Source organism: Magnolia sinica, chromosome 12, assembly GCF_029962835.1.
Source record: "Magnolia sinica isolate HGM2019 chromosome 12, MsV1, whole genome shotgun sequence".
NCBI classification, from domain to species: domain Eukaryota; kingdom Viridiplantae; phylum Streptophyta; class Magnoliopsida; order Magnoliales; family Magnoliaceae; genus Magnolia; species Magnolia sinica.
The window spans coordinates 68,743,485-68,764,795 of record NC_080584.1 but is presented as its reverse complement, the minus strand read 5'-3'; the positions used below and the strand labels follow the sequence as shown (position 1 = coordinate 68,764,795).

Genomic DNA, 21,311 nt, shown 5'->3' with positions numbered 1-21,311 from the left:
TCTATTAAATAATGTGACTTACTGATTTAAGTACATTAAGTGTACGAGTCATGGACCGTAACTCAAGTCTGAGGGTACACACTCAGTACCTGAATTTCGAGGCGTGACATAATGGTATCAGAGGGAGGCTTTTTGTTTAACCTAGTGTGACCTGTAGGTTATGTGGCTCACTCATGTACATAAGTGGTAGGCCCCCTTAAAGTTAGAAACATGTACAAAACTTAAGATTTTCTATGTGGATATTGTTGTGAGAAATAATGAATGTAGAAACAAAAACTTATAAATTAAGTAGGATGTTCTATGTACTCTAATTTGAGTATATTTTATATTGAGATAAGTTAGTTTGAACCCTAATTAATTTTTAGGATATTGAGTCCACAAAGTCCTGCTGTCCTGCTGGATAGCAATGGGTAGCAGAAATCACCCAACTTGTAAAATTCATAACTGTAAAAGTACTTATCCAATCAAGGCGATTCAGAATCCTGATCAAAGATAGACAAATATAAATTAAAATTAAAATAATTAGAAAATTTAAATTTGAATGTCATTATACTAATTCCGGGAGTTAGTATATGCTGGTCAAAATTCATCAAATTCTGGATAGATCTAACTTCAAGAATTTTAAAAATTTTTGTGATTGAAAGATTTAGCTAAAATTTTATAGAGAGTATATTCTTATAATAAGATATTTTAAAAAAATTTGAATTTAATTTGAAGTTCCAAAGTGTATTAAACAGTAATTATAACCACATCAGACAATTAGAAACCTAATCTGCCTAAAAATGGTGTCCTGTTAGTTTAACTAACACTGTTATTCATTTTGATAATTACCTTTGATTAAAATAACAATTTTATCTAAAGTAGTTTTTTTAGAGATTATTTTAGTATACAGTTAAAAATCCATAATCCCTATTAAAATCTAAATTCTTGTCTTATAGGAAAACTATGGCCCCAAAGAAGACACGTAACATCCGTGACTTCGTCCCTTCTACTAGCACTACCCTTTCTCGTGACCTAGTAGTGGACACCACTATTCTAGAATAAGATGAAATGATGAATAGAGAACATGATGAGAATGTAGTAGGAGGGGATAAGGTTGAAGAAGGACTGTAAAATCTTGTACCTCCACTTGCAGCAGATCAAGGTAGGGCTAGACCAAGCACCCAATTGCCTTTGTCCCCGTTTGCAATGCGTGCCAATTTCGCCAGACCCAGCACGCATCTGTGGGACGTTGGGTTTGGATTAGCAAATCAAATAGCCTTCATGATGAAGCAACAACATGAGAAATTTGCGGTTCAATGGAATATGTTGTCCAAGCACCTCAAGCTCATCGTCAGGCATCACCAGTTAGGACCAAGCAGACACGTGAAGTGAATCTCCTTGAGAGATTTATGAAACTTCAGCCGCTAGTGTTTAAACATGCTATCGATCCTTCGTTAGCAGAAGATTGGTTGAAGCAAGTCAATAAGATATTAAAAGTGATGAATTACCCTGATACTGAGAAAGTACAATTGGTGTCTTTTATGCTTCACGGTGAAGTAGATGTTTGGTGGAGATCGTTTAAAAGAATGGTTACAACTAATCATGTATGGACTTGGAGAGAATTTCAAGACAAATTCAATGAGAAATACTTCCCTAAGGCCTACCGTAATCAAAAGATAACAAAATTTTAAAACTGGAGCAAGGATCGATGACGGTGACACAGTAGGCGAAGTTCGCTAAACTATCAAGATATGTCTCGAAGATGATGGAAGATGAAGAATACAAGATCACGAAATTCGATGAAGGCCTTCATCAAAATATTAGAACCAAGTTCTATTGTGATGATATTATAAAGTATTCTGAAATTGTTGATAAGGCTCTTCAAGCTGAAAGAGATAGTGAGCGGTTCTTAAAGTCTTGAGTATAGATAAAAGAGATGAGAAGTCAGATGAGGACTACTCCTAGCCAATGACAGCCGTTAAAGAAGAGGCATCGAACTATTAGTCAATTTCAAGCACCCAGTAGTCAAGATCATTTTTTTCTGGGAACTGTACCTATTGCGGGAAGTACGAACACAAAGCCCATTTTTGCAAAAACCGACTCAGGGATATTGGTTAAATCCAGCCACTTCAACAGATTCCCCCTCGGTTGCAACTCCCTGCACAGTCTCAGCAGTCCAGGCAGTCTTCACAGGCATCATAATCTCTGCCTCCTAGGCCGCAACAATATCAACAGAACCGGCCTCACCAAGTAACTTGACCTCCAGTATCTCAAAATCGAGGATAACCCTTCAGACAACAGCTCACTCAAGCCAAGTATATGCTATAACACCTATCAAAGAACCAGAACTATATAATGTTGTTATTGAAGGTACGATTAATATACTCAATAAACCTATTGATATATTATTAGATTTTGGAGCCACCATATCATTTATCATTAGTGCCATAGTGAAAAGACTAGGGTTGAAACCTGTTATCCTTAGTAAAGCAATTTTCATATATACAATCACCAATGGAGAAAACTGTCGTTGTGAACAAAATATGTAAGTCCTGTGAAGTCAATATATGTGGTATTATAATGCCAGTTGATGTAGTAGTTATGGATATGACGTCATTCTAGGTATGGATTAATTCTCCGCTAATCATGTTAAGATTGACTGTCATGCTAAGACCATTACATTCTCTATTCCTGGGAAAGAATCTTTAAATATTCTAGGAATCCAAAGAGATAGTAACGTAGAACGTATTATAGTGTTGAAGGAAGAGGAGTCACCAGAGTTGAGCATGGAACAAATCTCAATTGTGAGAGAGTATCCAGAAGATTTACAGGACATACCTGGATTACCACCCCGACGAGAAGTAGACTTTACTATTGATATGTTACTAGGCATTGTCTCGATATCAATGTAGTGGTATTGAATGCCGCCAGTTGAGCTAAATGAATTGAAGGAACAATTGGAAGGATCGAAGAACTAGGGTTTCATCAGGCCCAATACTTCACCATGGGATGCACCAGTACTTTTTGTAAAGAAGAAGGATGAAAGCATACATTTATGCATAGACTATCATTAGTTGAATGAAGTGATGATTAAGAACAAGTATCCTCTGCCACGTTTGACAATTTATTTGATCAGTTGAAAGGAGCATGTTATTTCTCCAAGATTGATTTAAGATTAGGATATCACCAACTGCGTATTAAGGAGTCAGATATTTATAAGATGGCTTTTAGGATGCGCTATGAGCACTACGAATTTTTGGTTATGCCCTTTGGGTTGACTAATGCCTCAACTATGTTCATGGACTTGATGAACAAAGTATTTCAACTATATCTTGATCGATTTGTCATCCTATTTATTGATGATATATTGATATGTTCGAAGACTAGCGAAGATGAGACATTTAAGAACTACTCTACAGACTTTGAAGGATAATCAACTGTATGCCAAATTCTGTAAGTGTGAATTCTGGAAGTAGTGTTAAATTTCTAGGACATGTAATCACAAAGGATGGTGTTGAAGTTGATCTAGCCAAGATCAAAGCAGTGATGAAGTGGGAGCAGCCCAAGAGTGTAATTGAAGTTAAGAGCTTTCTAGCACTCGCTGGGTACTACAGGAGGTTCTTAAGAACTTCTCTAAAATTTTTAGCCTGTTAATAAGTTTGATTCGAAAGGGTGTGCCTTTTAAATTGACTGATAAATGCGAAGAAGCATTTGAAGAAGCTTTTAACCTCTACTCTTGTTCTCACTCTTCCAAAGGAAGGAGTAAAATTTGTCCTAGATACTAACGTGTCAATTATGGGCCTTGGTTGTATATTATATAAGAAGATAAGGTGATCGCATATGCGTCAAGGTAATTGAAGAATCATGAGCGCAATTATCCGACTCATGATTTGGAATTGGGCGCAATCATGTTCACTTTAAAGATTTTGCGACATTATTTATATGATAAAAGATTTGATGTTTTCACAAATTAGAAGATTCTTCGATATTTGTTCTCTCCGAAAGACCTAAATATAAGGCAACAAAGATGGGTCAAATTCCTAAAAGATTGTGATTTCGAGCTATTATATCATCCTAGAAAGGCAAATCTTATAGCAGATGCCCTTAGTAGGAAACAACATAAGCAGCAAACCATAGCTAGACTAATGGTTCAAGAGTGGCAGATGATGAATTTTGTGAAGGACTTCAACGTTGAACTACAGTTCTGAGAACAACGTATTCACTTATGTAACATAGCATTATAGCAGACATTGAAGGAAAGAATCATACAAGCACAAGGAAATGATGAGTAGTTGATGAAAAATGGTGGTTAAGCACCAAGGTGATGAGGCATCAGTTTGGAAAGTGTGGGAAGATAAGGGAGTTCGGTATCGCAATTATCTTTGCATGCCTAATGTTCCAGAACTGGAGGAAGAAATTTTGAAAGAAGCGCACAGAACTAAGTTCACTATTCATCTAAGAGGTACTAAGATGTACCAGGACATTAAGCGTTCATTTTGGTGGTAGAACATGAAAGATATAGCCAATTATGTTTCTCTATGTTACACCTGTCAATAAGTAAAGGTTGATCATCAAAACCTGTTAGGACTATTGCAGCCTTTAAAGATACCAGAATGGAAGTGAGATTGCATTTCTATGGACTTCATAGTTGGACTTCTTATGACACAGAGAAAGCACAATTCGTTATGGGTGATCGTTGACCGATTAACAAAGTCAGCGCATTTCATTCCCATTCGTATTACTTATTCAATGGACGTTCTTGCCAAACTGTATATAAAAGAAGTAGTGCAATTATATGGAATACCTAGTTCCATTGCGTCAGATCGCGACCTTCATTTTACTTCGTGATTCTGGACTAGTTTATAGGAAGCCATGGGTATAACTTTAGACCATAGCATGGCTTATCATCCATAGTTTAATGGATAGACTGAGCATGTGAACCAAATACTTGAAGATTTGTTACACGCATGAACTCTCGATTTCAAAGGTAGTTGGGACAATAACTTACATTTTGCTTAATTTGCTTATAATAACAGGTATTAAGCAAGTATCGGTATGGCTCCGTATGAAGCATTGTATGGATGCCCTTGTCGTACTCCTAACTGTTGGATTGAAGTAGGAGAGAAAGGTTTGATTGGACCAGATATTGTCCAAGAGGCTTCTGAGAATGTAGAACTCATTAGGAAATGAATTTAAGCAACTCAAAGTCAACAAAAGAGTTACGCGGATAACCAAATATGTGATTTGGAATTTTCAGTGGGGGATCACGGATTCCTAAAAGTCTCACTAATAAAGAGTCTGATGAGCTTCGATACAAAATGAAAGCTTATCCCTTGATTTATTGGACCTTTTGAGGTGTTAGATCGAGTGAGAGTTGTAGCATATAGACTTATGCTACTACTACAGTTATCGAGTGTTCACAACGCCTTTCATATGTCAATGCTAAGGAAGTACGAAAGAGGTGCCTCGCATATCATCGATTGGCATGATCTTAAGATTCAGGAAGATACATCTTACATGGAAAGGCATGTTCGTATTTTAGACCATAGGGAACTTGTTTTAAGAACCAAGATAGTATCATTAGTTTAGGTGTTATGGATTCATCATGGAGTCGATGAAGCATCGTGGGAGTAGGAAGCCGAAATGCATGGGAAGTATCCTTAACTGCTTGAAGAATAGTTCAGGTAAATTTCCAGAACGAAAATTTTCTTTTAAGGGGGTAGAATGTAACAACTCTAAATTTCCCGGTTCATTAAATTTTAAAATTAATTTTTTTTTTAATAGGGGATCAAATCGGTTGCAACCACCCTTATCATTATCTTATCCATCTTATCCGAGTAACTATCCTTTCTTTATAAGGGCAGACCTTCCATCCGATCGTAAGGAAACCAAAAAAAAATCAAATCAAGAGAGATAAGATATGGGAGAGAGATAGATAAAGGGGAAGAAAATCTTACAAATTTAGTATTTAATTTAATTTAATTATTTATTTATGTTATTATGCTTTGGGTATGCATGATGGATGGTGTGGATTTACCATGGGTGTCGCATATGCATGGTGTGCCTTGGAGCACCTTATGCATGTAAACAAGAAATAAAAGGAAACACGTAAGTTCTTTAAAAAAAAAATTTGAATGACTTATTTGACTTATTTTACATGTGGGGCTTGATTAATTCATTCCATTAGGTGCTAAGGACCAAAATATGGCAAACCTCCAAAAATTAGGCCAAATTAATATTTTGGTGGGATTTAATATGCAAAATAGAATTAATGATGTATTCACCGTTCAAATATTTATCGGAGCCACAAGGACTTCTGATGATAATATTAATTATTTTGACCATTCAAAAATAATTGGGGGAACCAATGAACGACTCAGATGTCAAATAGACTGTTAAGAGGGTCCGAGATAAGGAAGGTATAGGTTTTAATGGTGGAAGAATGGTAGGTATTGTTTATGATGGTACGACCAACCAGAATCATGAATCTACTTCATTTTTTTACCCGTGTTCTAAAATGATGTTGGTAAATTGGTAAAGGGAATAGATTTAATGTATACACGTTATGTGAGGACCATCAGAAAAAATATATAATAATATAAAATAGGTATAAAAACATTCCAGTGTGAAGCATGTGTATTTACGAAACCGAAATTGCTTCGAATTGTTGGGCCTTCTATGCAGGGCTTTCTTGATGAAAGTAGCAAATCCATACCATCTATTAATCTTGTCACTTAATAAGAGATATCGGGTTGAAAAATCCACTTGAAAGAAAACTCATGTGGACCACAGTGTCTTAAATAGTAAAAAATAAATGGTTTCCATTAAGCAATATTTGTGTAGGCCATAGAAGTGTTGCTTCGAAGAGATTTTTGGGCTCATCCATTGTGTGGGGATTACCCATCTCACCTATGGCTTAGATTCTCATAGAACCTATTACAAAAACTAATAATAAATAAATACAAATAAAAAGTTTGGTTTCCAGTGTTGAAACCAAGTGCGGGTTCTAACGTTAGAGACCATCTTGGGCCATGAGATTGTGGAGCCATAGTGATATATGTATTATATCCACTCGATTCATTTGATTTGGAAGACTACTTTGGATTAGGAATGTAAATTTAGAACATATCCAAAATTTGTACAGCCCATACAGAAAGAAAATAATGGTGGTTGTACAATAATCTTTTTTAGGTTATTATGGTTCCCACAGATTTCGAATTTGATTGAAATTTCTTCCCAATGGTTAATATAGTGGTGGTAATAATGTAATCAGTCTAGATCCTTGTAGTAAGGCCCACATAAAAAATGTGTTATATATAATCTAATATGTTTATACCATACGGATGTATGGCAAAACTTATCTAAGTTACATGTATATTTTGGACAAAACATCTACATGCTAAAATGTGTATCATTATAGCATGCTATTACAAGATCCAAGCCATCCATTTGGTGAGTCATCTTATAAGATATCTACCCTGCCCTTTTTGTTGGAATAGATAAGATAAATCTTATCTATTAGGTACATTACCATGTAAAACCTAAGCATCACTCCCATTTATGACTGTAGTAATAAAAAAAAAAAAATCAAGGGCTTAATGAACTTGATATTTTTATCCATTCATTTTAATATTATGGTGTACTGTACATGGATTATTTATAGGTATTCTCTGATTTTGCTCCATCAGATTTTTCCATAAATTATCAGGTAAGTAATCCCAACATGTTTCCTCTCCATATGAACGTAAACTGTTGTGTTGATGTGATTAATTGTATTATGATTTTTGATGTATTAAACATTCATGTCTGGCATCGTTAATACTTTGGTGCAATTACCTAGAGGACAGCCTATTGTACCCACTAGAAGCCCACTATATGTAGAAGTCTGCCTAATGGGGGGGGATACGAGCCTTGCCCATGCCTACCAATGGTAGAAGCCTGCTGAGTGCAGATGTGGGTTGTTAATATCCAACTCAAGCAAGTGAATGATTTTTATTTATACCCACTTATTGCATCATCAACACCATTCACAACATTCGTATTAATTACATTATTTGTATGGTATTTCTGATTTTTATGCTTTACTTGTGTGTATTATTTTAATTGTATTGTGCATGAACCATGATGGGTTCACTCACTAGGCCTGGCCAACTGACGGTTTATTGATGGAAAACTGTACAGATGGGATTGAAGTAGATACAATGACTAAAGAGCAATAACATGAAGCCAAACCAGTGAATGATCCACGGGAATAGTGGTCATATTTAACCAAAGACGAGCTTACTTCATTAGATCAATAGATTAAATGGGACATGTGTTTCCTATTATTATTTTATTTCTATTTTAAAATGACTTCTAATTTAGATTTTATAATTTTTGAATAACTTAATAAAAGTCTCAGTTTGGTTAATAGAAATATTTTAGCTTGTATTCTTGATTATCATGGATGTGTGGTGGTGAATGTTTGTAAATGGATTAGTAGTGGATATTAGTGTATTGATGGATGTTAATGTGTATATAGAATTCAGATTATATTATGTCTCTATTAAATAATTGACTCACTGATTTAAGTACACTAAGTATACGAGTCATGAACCATAACTCAAGTCTAAAGGTGCACACTGAGTACCTGAATTTCAGGGCGTGACAATAGTGCATAATGGTGGGGGCCGCTTTGAGAACTTCCTGGATTTGGCACATACATGACACATGGGACTACTTTTGTAGCCCATCTAGAGCTTGAAATTTCCTTATTTTTAACAAAGGCCTCATCACATTGTTATATCAAATGGTACTATATACACTTATTTTTTCTAACATCAACAAAGTTGTAAGTGGTGTGCTCCCACCTTTTTCTAAAAAAATAAAAATAAATAAAAATAAAAATAAAAATAAATCACTAATTTGAAATAATAAAGCCAATTCTTTTAATATACTATAAAATTTATATGCAGTCTAATTATTGGTTGCCAAACACAAATATTGGATTCCAGTACTGGATTTCAATTACTGGTTGCCTTACAAAATAAAAGATTTCAATTCACATTGATTATATAATAATTGTGATTTGGATTCCAATTTACATATTCCCTATTTAGAAACACTGTATTTCATGTATATAGACACCGCCACCTCAATGTGAACTGCCTGGATCTTAAATGTATGAATGACAAAAAGGAGTGACATAATGTAGATATAGTGGGCAGCCGCTTAGAGAAAAAGTCGATGAATAGGAAGGTTTTGGCATCAATGAAGAAAGTGGGTGTCGAAATAGAAAAAAAGTGTATAAAGAGGAGAAACAAAACCTCATTTTGCATTCCAAGGAAGAAAGAACATGCATACACTTCTTTATTAATGGCTTAAACCTTACATAGTATGCTGTCAAAAATTCAGACAAACAAGGACAAGATCAGCTACTCATTATGCAGCTCATGTTAAAAACCAGAAACTAGCTAGCCAAACTCAACACGGAATCATGCAAGACTATTTGGGCCTGGAAAATGATTGCTAACAGATAGGATCTTGAAATGTATAATGAAACTTCAATAAACATAATCCGTAAATTTTTCAAGTCCATCAAGCCACTATGCAACTCTAAAGGATGGGAACTCACTGGAGAAGCCATCAATACAAGCATACATTTTTTTATTTTTTTATTTTTGTAAGACAAGGTGGAACCATGATGGATGGACATGTCACATCCCAACTCATGAGAGCATGAGACTGACTGATCAGATAGGCCTACTCATCGGGGTTGTAGAGTAGTTATAGTTATCTCATTTATAGAGTGGATTTTGGCACTTCCTGAAGATTGATCTGATTCGGTGACCACCCTTGAGATAAAAAATCCTGGCTGAGTAGGTTGTGGGAGATCCATAGATTCACTTCCAAGCATGAGAACAACCGAGGACATGGTGGGCCTATCCGCTGCATCTTGTTGAACACATAGTAGCCCAATGTGGATCCATCTCAATGCTTCACTCGTCGGACATGTTTGGGTTAACAAAGAATCAATCAACTTCAAAGCTCTTCCGTCGCACCATAATTCCCATGCCTGTAATAGCACATTTCATGTAAGAATACGAGATGATGGTGTGTTTAATTTGAGTTAAGGGCAGAATCCTACATAAGTCAGGAGGCTCTGTGCATTGTTAGGAAAATTGAGACCATTGTTACTTTTTCCACTTAGAATCTCTAGTAGTAAAACTCCAAAACTATAGACATCAGATTTCACGGAGAATCTCCCTCCCATAGCATACTCTGGTGCCATGTAGCCGCTGTTGGCAATGACCATGATAGAAGATACATTAGAAGTACTATATAATTAGAAAATGAGAAATTCTAAGAGGACCGAGGGCTGACAGACATGCAATATCGAAGCCACTCATTCGATGGCTCCAATGTGTCAATGTCCTGTCCAATGATTTGGTGGGTGCGTAGTCAACATTTATAAGTAATTGTTTCATTAGTAATCATATATAGAATAGTGTGTTTGATGTGTATTGGCAAAGTAGAACATTGCATGTCAACTTACTATGTTCCGACGACTCTATTGGTTAGGACTTGGCTTTCATTTCCACCCAAAAATCGTGCCATTCCGAAGTCAGAAATTTTTGAGTTCATCTCATGGTCCAACAAAACATTGCTAGCTTTTAGATCCCTGTGAATGATTCTGAGTCTTGAATTTTCGTGGAGATAAACAAGGCCCTTTGCAATTCCACCTACAATATCTTGGCATCTTTCCCAGCCTAACTGAACTCGCTTGACTGGGTCTGAAAATAGCATGCAAATTGAGTAAGATCACATTTTACTAACTGATTTAGAACAAACTTTGTGATAGCATATTACATAGCGCCTGTGGGAGTTTTGTGCTCTCGTTGCCGGTCCCAAGCCCAAATAAAGAGGTGTTCCACATAATTGACAATTGGTGTGAAACTTCAGGCACAACTTTTATCATGAATCCCGAATGTAACTAACTGCAATTAGTTGTTATAAGGCTTATATGATGATTGATCATGAGTTGGATCATTTTTAGGCAGTATATATTGGAATGCAAATTGAATTAAATTATGCTTAGGCCACATATTGAATTAAATCATGTTTAAGTTGTTTGACTGAACTAAATATTATGATATTTCATGATGAAAGTAGCTGGCCCCAATTGGTAGGGATAAGGAAATTCCATAATAAGGCTGGAGTTCATATATTTAAAGGCTATTGATCTTTCAATTGATACAATATCTGGGACATCCACTTTGGGCCCTTTTTTATTAAATTTTTTTAAAATAAAAACTATGTTTTAAAAAAGAAAAAGAAAAGAAATAGAGAACTTTCTTGAGGATTCTCTAACCCATATAAAGCAATCGTCCAAGTTCAATATTAAGATATTGCTTTCCTGGATCCGTTGACGGATGTTAGCAGCTGGGACCACATCTTTAATAGTTGAAAAGTCCCAATAGCCTTCTGAAGACTAGAAGTCGGCCACCTTAGCATTCCAAAAATGCTCAGAAATTCTACAATTGATTGCACTTGTTAGGACATAGGCACCAATCCACTATGGGCCCTTTTACATGAATGGCTCTATTTGTAATAGAACAATGGAGAATGCCACATGCAACCAATTCAGACGATCTGAGCAATGGATCTACTAATGTTTTCGTCCTCACATTATGATTCAATAGTAAAGTTTGTTTGTTAATTGGTTGATTTTCCTACTGAGCTTCTAAAGGCTGGTGCTTGTGTGCGCGCTTACAATCACATAGGCATGCCTATGTTTGTTTTACATCTGTGTCTATGTGGTGAAATTTAGAAGTAAAAGAAAAAAGAAATAGTTCAAACCAAAGAGGAAGACATCAAGGCTGGTGTTTGGCATGTATTCATAGATGAGCAGCTTCTCTCCTCTCTCTATACAGCAAGACATGAGCCTCACAAGGTTCCTATGTTGGAGTTTGGCGATCAATGTGACTTCATTCTTGAATTCTTGTAGACCTTGCCCTGAACTCTGTGAAAGCCTTTTTACAGCTATTTCCTTGCCATCAGGTAGCATTCCCTGTAATAATTTTCCATACAATTGTTACTTAATTAGAAAACCCATGTAGTCCATTCTATTGAAGACTTATTCGACTACAAGTAAATATGCATTTAGATGATGACTTCAAAGATTCAGATGATTCGAGATCACCTCACAAAATTAGTGAGTTTTCCCAATAATTGTAATAAGAAATTAGCACTTAAATTGTAATTACATAGATGTTATTGTAATCTAGAGTCCACATCCTTGATATGGGTGCTCAGGAATTAAGGATGCATTTGGTTGCACCAAATATCATTGTTATGATATTTGGTGCAACCAACGTAGCTAAAAATTGTCCTCTTTTCATTTTTGTGGAATAAAAATCTCTAAGTAGTTTGATTATGAATCCAAATACATCCTTACACAAATACCTTACCTTATATACGGGGCCAAATCCACCTTCTCCGAGCTTATTTCCATCATAGAAGTTATTTGTAGCAGCTTGTATTGTAAGTAAATCAATTAATGGCAGATCTTGTGTTTGCTCACCATTCAAGCTTGAGTCCATGACTTCTGAACCAACCGGAGGTCCCAAGTAATTTAATAGTGTATGGTTCCTGTTCCCTTTCGCTGATTCAGAAATGAGAAAACATAAAACTAGTCATTGGGATTTTCATGGGCTCATTGGCTAGATGATCGATGATCCAGGCCACTTATGTGACTCTCCCTACTTGTGTGGCCACCAATGGCAAAATTTAACAAACTATAAGTATGAATTGTAGCCTTGAATTGAAGGGACAAAAGTGTTTGATGTGTCATTCTACTATCATGTTTCTTTCCATAAATGAGTACTCATGAAAAGTAAGGCCCATAATATTGATCTTGATTATCTGATCTTTCAACCAGGTTGGACCAGGCCAAGTAGAAAATATTGCAAGTATAATTGAAGCAACATGTGATCACCCACAAACAAATTTTAACTTCTAGCACCAGGGTTGTCCATAGGTTGAGCTCAAGCAATGTCTAGGTCAGCCCAAACCTAGCCCATCTCAATTTTCGACCTGAAATTGAGACCCAGCCTCACCCAAGGCCTGAAATTAGGACGATTCATGGTGCATTGAGCCTGTACATTAAATATATACATGCTCAGGCTGGGACTTAGAAAATATCTTCAAGTTCAAGTGTAGGCATGGGTACCTATTATTTCTTTTCTGACCTAAAAATCAGTTCAATGGCCAGTCCATAGGTCCAAAAATAAAATCAAAGCTAGACAGGCTTCACCCGAGAGCCCAATGGCCTCGCCCAACCTATTGAAAACCCTATATATGGCTTAAGATTATTTAGCTTTTTTCTTAAAACCTTTTGGAGACCCCCTCTTTCATCGTCGGTAGCAGTAGACACAAGAACCGAATAGAGTCAACCCTGCAACTGATGCCACACTAACAAAGATTACAATCTTTGATCGGTTCCCTCCATTCCCTGTCATAAAAGAAAATGATTTCTGATTATAATTACAATGCACATTGTTATGTCTGTGTTTGGATGCACATTGTGGACATTATCTTAATTAAGTGAAAATAACCAAAAAAAAAAGAAAAAAAAAGGTTTGCTTTCCAAGTCCAACTTACAAAATAGGGTGATCATTGTCTTAAGACTAGACCAACTTGTTTCCCCCCCTAAAAATCTTGTTTATTTAGTTTGAGAAAAGCAAAAAATGCTCTAAGTGTATATTTTATAGTGCTATCCTTCCTTTTGCAGTCCAAAAGTTATGATGGATGGTAGGAGAAGGAAATGTAAATTCTAAGATCAAAACTGGTTTACCTTTGGGCTCATTTCAAGACTAGATTGCGTAAGAATTCTGGAGTAACTAAGAATTACAACAATGGCTTGACTTTTATATAAGAAGGGATGGCTGGAATTTGAAGATCATTACTTCCAAAGGAGATGCGACATCAAAAAGAAAGAAAATGTCATGAACATTACAAAAGTGGAGAACCATGTGGTCTATATGATTTTTCAAGTAAAGCGCTGTGGAATTTCAGACACTCCACCATGTCGTCATGGAAGTTGTTCCAATGGATGAGCTCTTGGAGTGAGGAATCAGATTATTACAAGAAAAAGAGTAGTAACAAAGAATTCCTCATTTCTTTCCAAGTGTCTACTAAAAATAGAGTTATACCACTCTCAGGCAGGCCCCATGAGAGATTGGTAGAAATTCGTTAAGGAAAAAATGTGGAGTGGGTTGTTTACCAAAATAATCCCTTGTGTAGCAGAGAATCTGTTGTAGCAGTGATTGACTACCTATAAAGCTGGCAAAGAGGGGAAATTTCAGTTGGTTCCCTTGCATGTCTGCATTCTTTCGAGGGTCGGTAAACTTAGGGCCTATTTGTTTCACCAATTACCACAATAACATAAAGGAAATGTACAATGATTACAAATTAGTATATCCATTTCCGGACAACATCTACATTTGATTGCCGATTCTCGTGTCTTATTTATCGGTAATAAATTTATAATGATGACATTTTTACATTACTTTAATATCAAATCATCTCCAAAATACATTGATGTCCCTCTATGAAATTCATTTTTTTCATAGTAATGCCATGAAAAAAATGAAATGATTACAAACTTCTTGTCTTCTGAATACATTTGCATTTGACTATCAATCCCCATGGTTGGTTTGATAGTGTTAAAATCATAATAATGATAATTTATATTACCAAGATAATTGGTGAAACAAATAGGCCTTTAGTCAGGCTGGGGCCGAAGATGACTCATTTAAGTTTACCAACATGGTTATGTAGTGGACGATGGTTGGTGACTGATCACAAGGTCATTGTTGTCTTTCCCATTGCTATCACAAGTGGAGACGAGCTCAAGAGGGCAATTAATACTCCCACATGGTCAAGGGGTGATGGGACCTACTTCTCTTTTGGTGGCCTTATTATGAGCAGCACCTCCCTAAGAAGTGGTAATGGCATGCTCAGCCTTTGTTATGACATCCTACTCTTGACGAGCGGAGGGATCAGTTTGAAAATTGTAGATACACCTTTTGCTGAGGGCAATCACCCATGGCGACAATACTATCATCTGAATCTTCTTCTTCCTCCGGTTATAGTGCATCTAGAGGAAGGAATAAGGTATTCTCAAATTGGAAGGGAATGACTGTAGTGTCACTATCTTATATCTTATAAGCCCTGTGTATCGGAGATTGGGTTAGCAAGGACCTATTTCTTCTTCAAACCATCATTCTCAAGCGTGATGTCACAATCGTAGACCATTTGTTGGACAGGATCCATAAGGACCCAACAATCTTTGTTCTTTTGGTTGATGGTGTGATGCTATTGATAAAACCTAAGATCCTTTGTTCTATTGGTCTCCTGGAGCCTATGAGACTCTAGTAACATGATGGTGCCTAATGATGCTAATTGTTTGAATGTAGAAATGATATCCTCCAAGGAAAATATGCATCCTCTACGGTGTGGAATGTGTTTTTGAAGCTTTTCATCATTTCATCATTCTTGTTGTCTTTGTTCCCTCCTTTGAAGTTAAGCTTTTTTATTTTTATTTATTTATTTATTTATTTATTAACACACGCACAGACACCCCACACACTCACGCTGGTGGAATTTCACCACCTATGGGTACTCGAACCACCCTTAGGCTTGTTCTCTTTGTCAACCACATTGGAAGAAGAATGCTTTTTTCGACCGCACGAATGTTCCAACAGTAGCCGTTCAATCCTCAGTTTCCTATCGCATGACCCACTTGAATTTTAGATCCGTCTGATTTTTTCTCCGATGTCATACAATTTTTTCTCCGATGTCATACAATGAGTTGGCAAAACGATGAACTGGGTGAATTACTCACCAACATCAGAGAGGGCGTACCTAACTTCCCACCACAGGAACTTCCTGCCATAGCCTTTCGCAGGCAATTCGCGTCCTGAAAACCCTCATTTTTTAAAGGTGGATTGTGTGCCACCTGGATCCAGCCAGGTGGTGATGCCTGAGCCTAACTCTGTGTTGTATATCCACACCTTTTTACCTGAGATTTACATCTGCTTCATTTTTAGGACCATGCCGACCATGTCCTAAATTGAACTCGAAAATACTGAGGGACGGCCTGGATATACAACACATGCATCAAGGTGGGACCCACGGTCAGGGCTGCACCCACCTAGCTGTATCCGGCCACGTCCAATCATTCAAAGAGCATATTAATTAGGTGCGGCTCTTAGCCAGTACCAACGGAAACGGATTGGCTACTCCCCTTGCCACTAGCCCGGTGGATAATGGTCGATGGGCCCCACTATGAAGTATGTCTTTTATCCATGCCGTTCATCCATTTTTACAGATCATTTTAGGGCTAGAACCCAAAAAAGCGAGGGGGATATAAATCTCAGGTAGACCACATCACAGGAAAACAATAGTGATTGGATATCAACCATTAAAATCCTTCTAAGGCCCATTGTTCTATTTAGTTGACATCTAATCTGTTAATTAGGTCATACAGACCTGGATGAAGGGGAAAAAAAACAAAGATCATCTTGATCCAAAACTTTTAAGGCCTTAAAAAGTTTTAAATGGTCGACATTAAATCAATATTGTTTCCTGTAATGTGGTCCACTTGAGATTAGGATATACCTCATTTTTAGGCCCTTGCCGTAAAATTATCTAGAAAAATATATAAACAGCATGGATGAAACACATACTTCATGGTGAGCCCACGGAGCACCGACCACTAGAGTAGCCAATCCCTTTCGAGTACCAACACGGTACGACCGTGACTGTAGGCCCCACCTTGGTCTAGGTATTGTATATCCACACCTCTAATCTATTTTAAAAGCTAAGAAATGGGCCCCAAACGGATGCAGAACCAAATCACAGGTGGACCACAACACATTAAAGAAATAGTGAGTGAACACTCACCACTAAAAACTTCCTAGGGCCACCTTAATACCCATTGTAATGTTTATTTTCCATCCATCATGTTAACAAAGCCACGCAGACTCGATGAACTGAAAAGCAAATATCAGCTTCATCCCAAACTTCCATGGCTTATAAGAAGCTCTTAATGGCCAATCATCCCTATTTTATCTCATTTAGAGGTGGGCATCGAGTCGAGTCGAACCAAATTAGGTCCAACTCGACTTGATCCGATTTTTGCAAGTACCTGATCCGAACTCGATCCGATTCTAGACCGAGTCTAGCAGGGCTAACTCGATTCGAACCGATTCTTTGCTGGCTTGACCCAAACCGAGTTGAATCGAGTTGAGTCTGTTCGGTCGATTTGGACTAGGCTGAGTCAAGTCGAGCAGAAGACTCTATTGCTATGATAAAAACAAGAGGGAAATTGAGTGAGAAAGAGGGAGAGAAAGGAGGAGAGAAAGAATGAGAGAAGGAAAATCAGGAGGGAAAGAGTGAGAGAAAAGAGGAGAGAAAGAATGAAGGAAGGAGAGGAAGTTGGCTTGAGCTGCGGTGCCGCATCACGCCAAGTCGTCCATCGAACCTAAGTCAGCGACCCAAAATCTCTTCTCACACCGAGTAGGACCTCAAAACTAGGTCAACCCTGTTCGGTGGTCATGTTTCAACCAGCAGGACGGGAAGGCTAGTACAGTTGCAACTGTTACACGCTACAAAGGTTCATCTGGGAGCACCAGCTCGGGTAGAATTAGGGTTCGGGTATAAGAAAGGTCAATGTAAAAAAAAATAAAAATTAAAATCTAACTTTATACTACCCGATTTCGGATCGGATCAGATCGGACCGGATCCAACCAAATCAAATTCCGAATTAGATCAGATCGAGTTGCTACATGACCCGAACTCGACTTGGTTTGGTGTCGGATCCGAGTGGGTCTACTCAATCTGACCCAACCCTGGCTTTCGGTTTAGGGCAGATCGGATTTGATTGATTCGATTGCATGGGGTCGGATCCTGCCCACCTCTAATTTCATTTTTAGGTTGGTGACAAAAAATTATCAAACGGATGGACAGAGTTGATATACAATAAAAACATCCATGTAGGCCCCACGGTTAGCGTTGCACGGTGTTGGGAGATGCCAGGGCCTCAACTAATCGGCTCCATTTAAGTGCTTTATCCACACTGTCCATCCATTTTGAAATATCATTGTTAGGTATAAGCCCAAAAATAATATAAATCTAACAATCAAGTGAACCACAACATTGTGATTAAAAACCCACCATTGAAAACTTCGTAGGAATACAAAAGTTTTAAATCAAGCTAATATTTGTGTATCCCTCCATCCATGTATAGGGCTTATGAATTATTTGAATTGGCAAATAAAGATCATTTGAGGGCTAGAAAGGTTTAATTGGTGGGCATCATTATCACCACTGCTTCATTTGGTGTGGTCCATTCCACATTTCCTTCTGCCTCATTTTTGGGCTTATATCTTAAAATGATAATTCAAAATGGCTAGACAGTGTGGATAAAACGCATACATCATGTCAGCCCCTCGGTGCCCCAGCCTAGGCCGAGCATGGACCGGCGGTGTAGTAAGCAAGTACGCAATGGCTGAATCCCGGTGGGTGGACCCCTGACTGAGGGGCCCACCATAATCTATGTGCCTTAAATCCACGCCGTCCATCTGTTTTGACAGATCAATTTATTGCATGATCCAAAAAAATAAAGCAGATCCAGATCTCAGGTGGACCACATCGCAGAAAACAGTTGCTATTGACCGAAATTTTTAACCATCTTTTGTTCGCCATTTAACCTGTTGATAAGGGCACAAAGACTTGTATCGAGGTACCACACATATATCAGCTCATCCAAAACTTTTGTGTCTCTCGAGAAGTTTTTAACGGCGAATCAACACTTTATCCTATGATGTGGTCCACCTGAGAATTTGCATCTGCTCTATTTTTGGGATCATACCCTAAAATGAGCTTTCACGGCGTGTATGTAAGGCACATTCATCAAGGTGAGCCCATGGTGAGGGATCCTCCCACCTCGGTTGATGATCTATCCACCGAAGCCGCTCCCCTCTTTTTCCATCGAACTGAGGTTTTTCTTCATTCAAACAGGCCTTAATGCAACTACAATTCAGTCATGCTAACAACTGCAACTAGTAAATTACACAAAACTAGCGTATAACAATCAAATTCCAAGAAATCCGACAAAGTATCAACATTTGCAAAACCATGTTTACCTGATGAAGAATCAGTAACTGACGGAGGAGGAGGAGGAGGAGGAGGAACGGACGCTGCACCAGCATAAAAAGGAAACACTTCATACCTCATAGCACAGCTCGCTCCGCTAATTAACGCCCCGTCCCTTCCATTGCAACACACCTGAATCTCTGAAATAGTCGTTTGCAAGCATGTATTGCAGTCATTTCTCGATAAATCAGGGGTACACTGCACAATTGCATATATCTTCCGAGAGGCTATAAAATTAGCTTCTCCCATCGCCATATTCCGAACAGAAAGATCAAGCGTCGTCAAGGCCTCTGAAGTAAGATTTTGCAACAGGCCATTCAGCGTCTGGTTAAATGGTCGTGGGTCTGATGTATTGTGAGCGCTTCGAGACAACACTATCGGATTGAATGATGAATCATACATGGATTGGAAATTACGGTCTGAGTAACGCATCATACAGTAATCATACCATAAGACCGCTCGTCTCCTATTGGGGCACCACTGTTTGGCATCTTGAGTCGCCTGGTCGACGCAGGCACTGCAGGTGTTGAAAGTAACGTCAGCTCTACAATGGAAGAGGCCGTATGCAATGTCGGGATTTTTGCCCTTTTCGGTGTAAAAGAAGGTGACGAAACGAGCGTTGGAAATTAGAATAGGGAAGAGCGAGTTGAGATTAGTTTCAAAGGTGGTATTAGCAGTGTAATTAGTTACCGAGCAGTTAGTATAGTATAACTCATTGTGGAGCTGCTGGGCTTGAGATAGGGAATGGAAAAGAAGAAGAAAGAAAGATAATTGGAAAATATTCATCTCTTTTTTCAGTGGTTAGTATGGAAAGATGAGAGAACATGAAAAATTGTAAAATTTTCCCGTGATATCATCTCCAATACTAGTCATTGCACGGGGCCCCACATGAAGAGACGTGTTGACTGGAGCTGTTTATCTTCTTGCCGTGGAAGGTCCACGATATGGAAAGATGAGAGAACATGAAAAATTGTAAAATTTTCCCATGATATCATCTCCAATGCTAGTCATTGCACGGGGCCCCACATGAAGAGACGTGTTGACTGGAGCTGTCTATCTTCTTGCAGTGGAAGGCCCGCGATTCATAGCTGATGATGATTGGTTGGTCGGAATCGTTAATATAAATAGTTGAATTTTAAACATTGAGACGAAAATTAAACATTAACATCCACCAACTGAAATCAACGATTAGGATCATCCTTTAGGCACAATTAGTAATGCTATTAGCTGACTTTGAACGATTACCAACATCCTTTAAGCATGAAGAAACCGTCGTGTCTCGAAAATCATACCGATTGTCCAATTAGATAATCCTGCATATCCCATTCTCTAATTTCTATTCATAATCATATGGGCATAATCTATTCTCTTCTCACATTAATTTTTTTTTGAAGGCTACCTTTAAGGATGACCCCACAATGATTCATATTTTAGATCTATACCGTCCATCAATTTTTAAAGATCATTTCAGAATATGATCCTAAAAATGAGCTACATCCAAAGCTCAATTGGAACACACCATCAGTAAGGATAGAACAAACTATCATTGAAACTTTCCTTGGGCCAACCGTGAGGCTTAATTTCAATTTGAGTTGTTCATAAGATCGCACGAACTAGGCTGAAGTCAAAATACGAATATCAGATTGATCAGAGTCTTGTGTGGCCTTAAAACATTTTCAACCGTAACATTAATTTCTATGTTTTCAATGGTATCGTTCACTTTAGTTTTAGATCTGCATTGTTTTAGGCTCATATTTTAGAATGTCCTATAAATTTAGATGAACAGTGTGGATCTAAGAAATACACCATTGTAGCCCCACATGAATTTCACACCTCCGTTGCTTGCTGTACTAGGTGCAGGGAGCGGTTTAGGACGTTAGCTCCTGTGTGGTGCAAGAGAGCCGATTAAGTGAGACCCGGCTTCACCCAAGACGTTGCAGCCTTTACCATGGGTCCCACCTTGATATGAGTATTCTGTATCCACTCCGTACATCAAAATTTTCAGATCATTTTAGAGTATGATCCCAAAAATTAAGAAGATCCAATTATCAGGTGGACTATACTCTAGGAATCAATGGTGATTCAACACCTTACCATTAAAATTTTCTTAGGGCACAAATTAATGTTTC

At 37.7% G+C, this 21,311-nt stretch overlaps 1 protein-coding gene across 1 annotated transcript; it reads right to left on the bottom strand.

Moving 5' to 3' along the window:
* Positions 1 to 9,305: 9,305 nt before the first annotated feature.
* LOC131221593 (cysteine-rich receptor-like protein kinase 10) lies at positions 9,306 to 20,012 on the bottom strand. Its single transcript, XM_058216873.1, has 7 exons — positions 19,173 to 20,012; positions 13,355 to 13,474; positions 12,432 to 12,625; positions 11,821 to 12,031; positions 10,517 to 10,754; positions 10,109 to 10,259; positions 9,306 to 10,036 (listed from the first exon to the last, which is right to left on the bottom strand). Exons 3-7 carry the CDS (start codon positions 12,561 to 12,563, stop codon positions 9,728 to 9,730), a joined length of 1,041 nt encoding a protein of 346 aa, XP_058072856.1. The 5' UTR covers positions 12,564 to 12,625; positions 13,355 to 13,474; positions 19,173 to 20,012; the 3' UTR covers positions 9,306 to 9,727.
* Between the last annotated feature and the right edge of the window lie 1,299 nt (positions 20,013 to 21,311).

Excerpts from the sequence above, each read along its gene's own strand:
- LOC131221593 (XM_058216873.1), bottom strand. The coding sequence starts at position 12,563 with ATGGACTCAAGCTTGAATGGTGAGCAAACACAAGATCTGCCATTAATT. Across the intron at positions 12,032-12,431 it reads GATTTGGCCCCGTATATAAG|GGAATGCTACCTGATGGCAA; the intron begins GTAAGGTATTTG and ends AAATTATTACAG. Across the intron at positions 10,260-10,516 it reads AATAGAGTCGTCGGAACATA|CGGCTACATGGCACCAGAGT; the intron begins GTAAGTTGACAT and ends CATTGCCAACAG.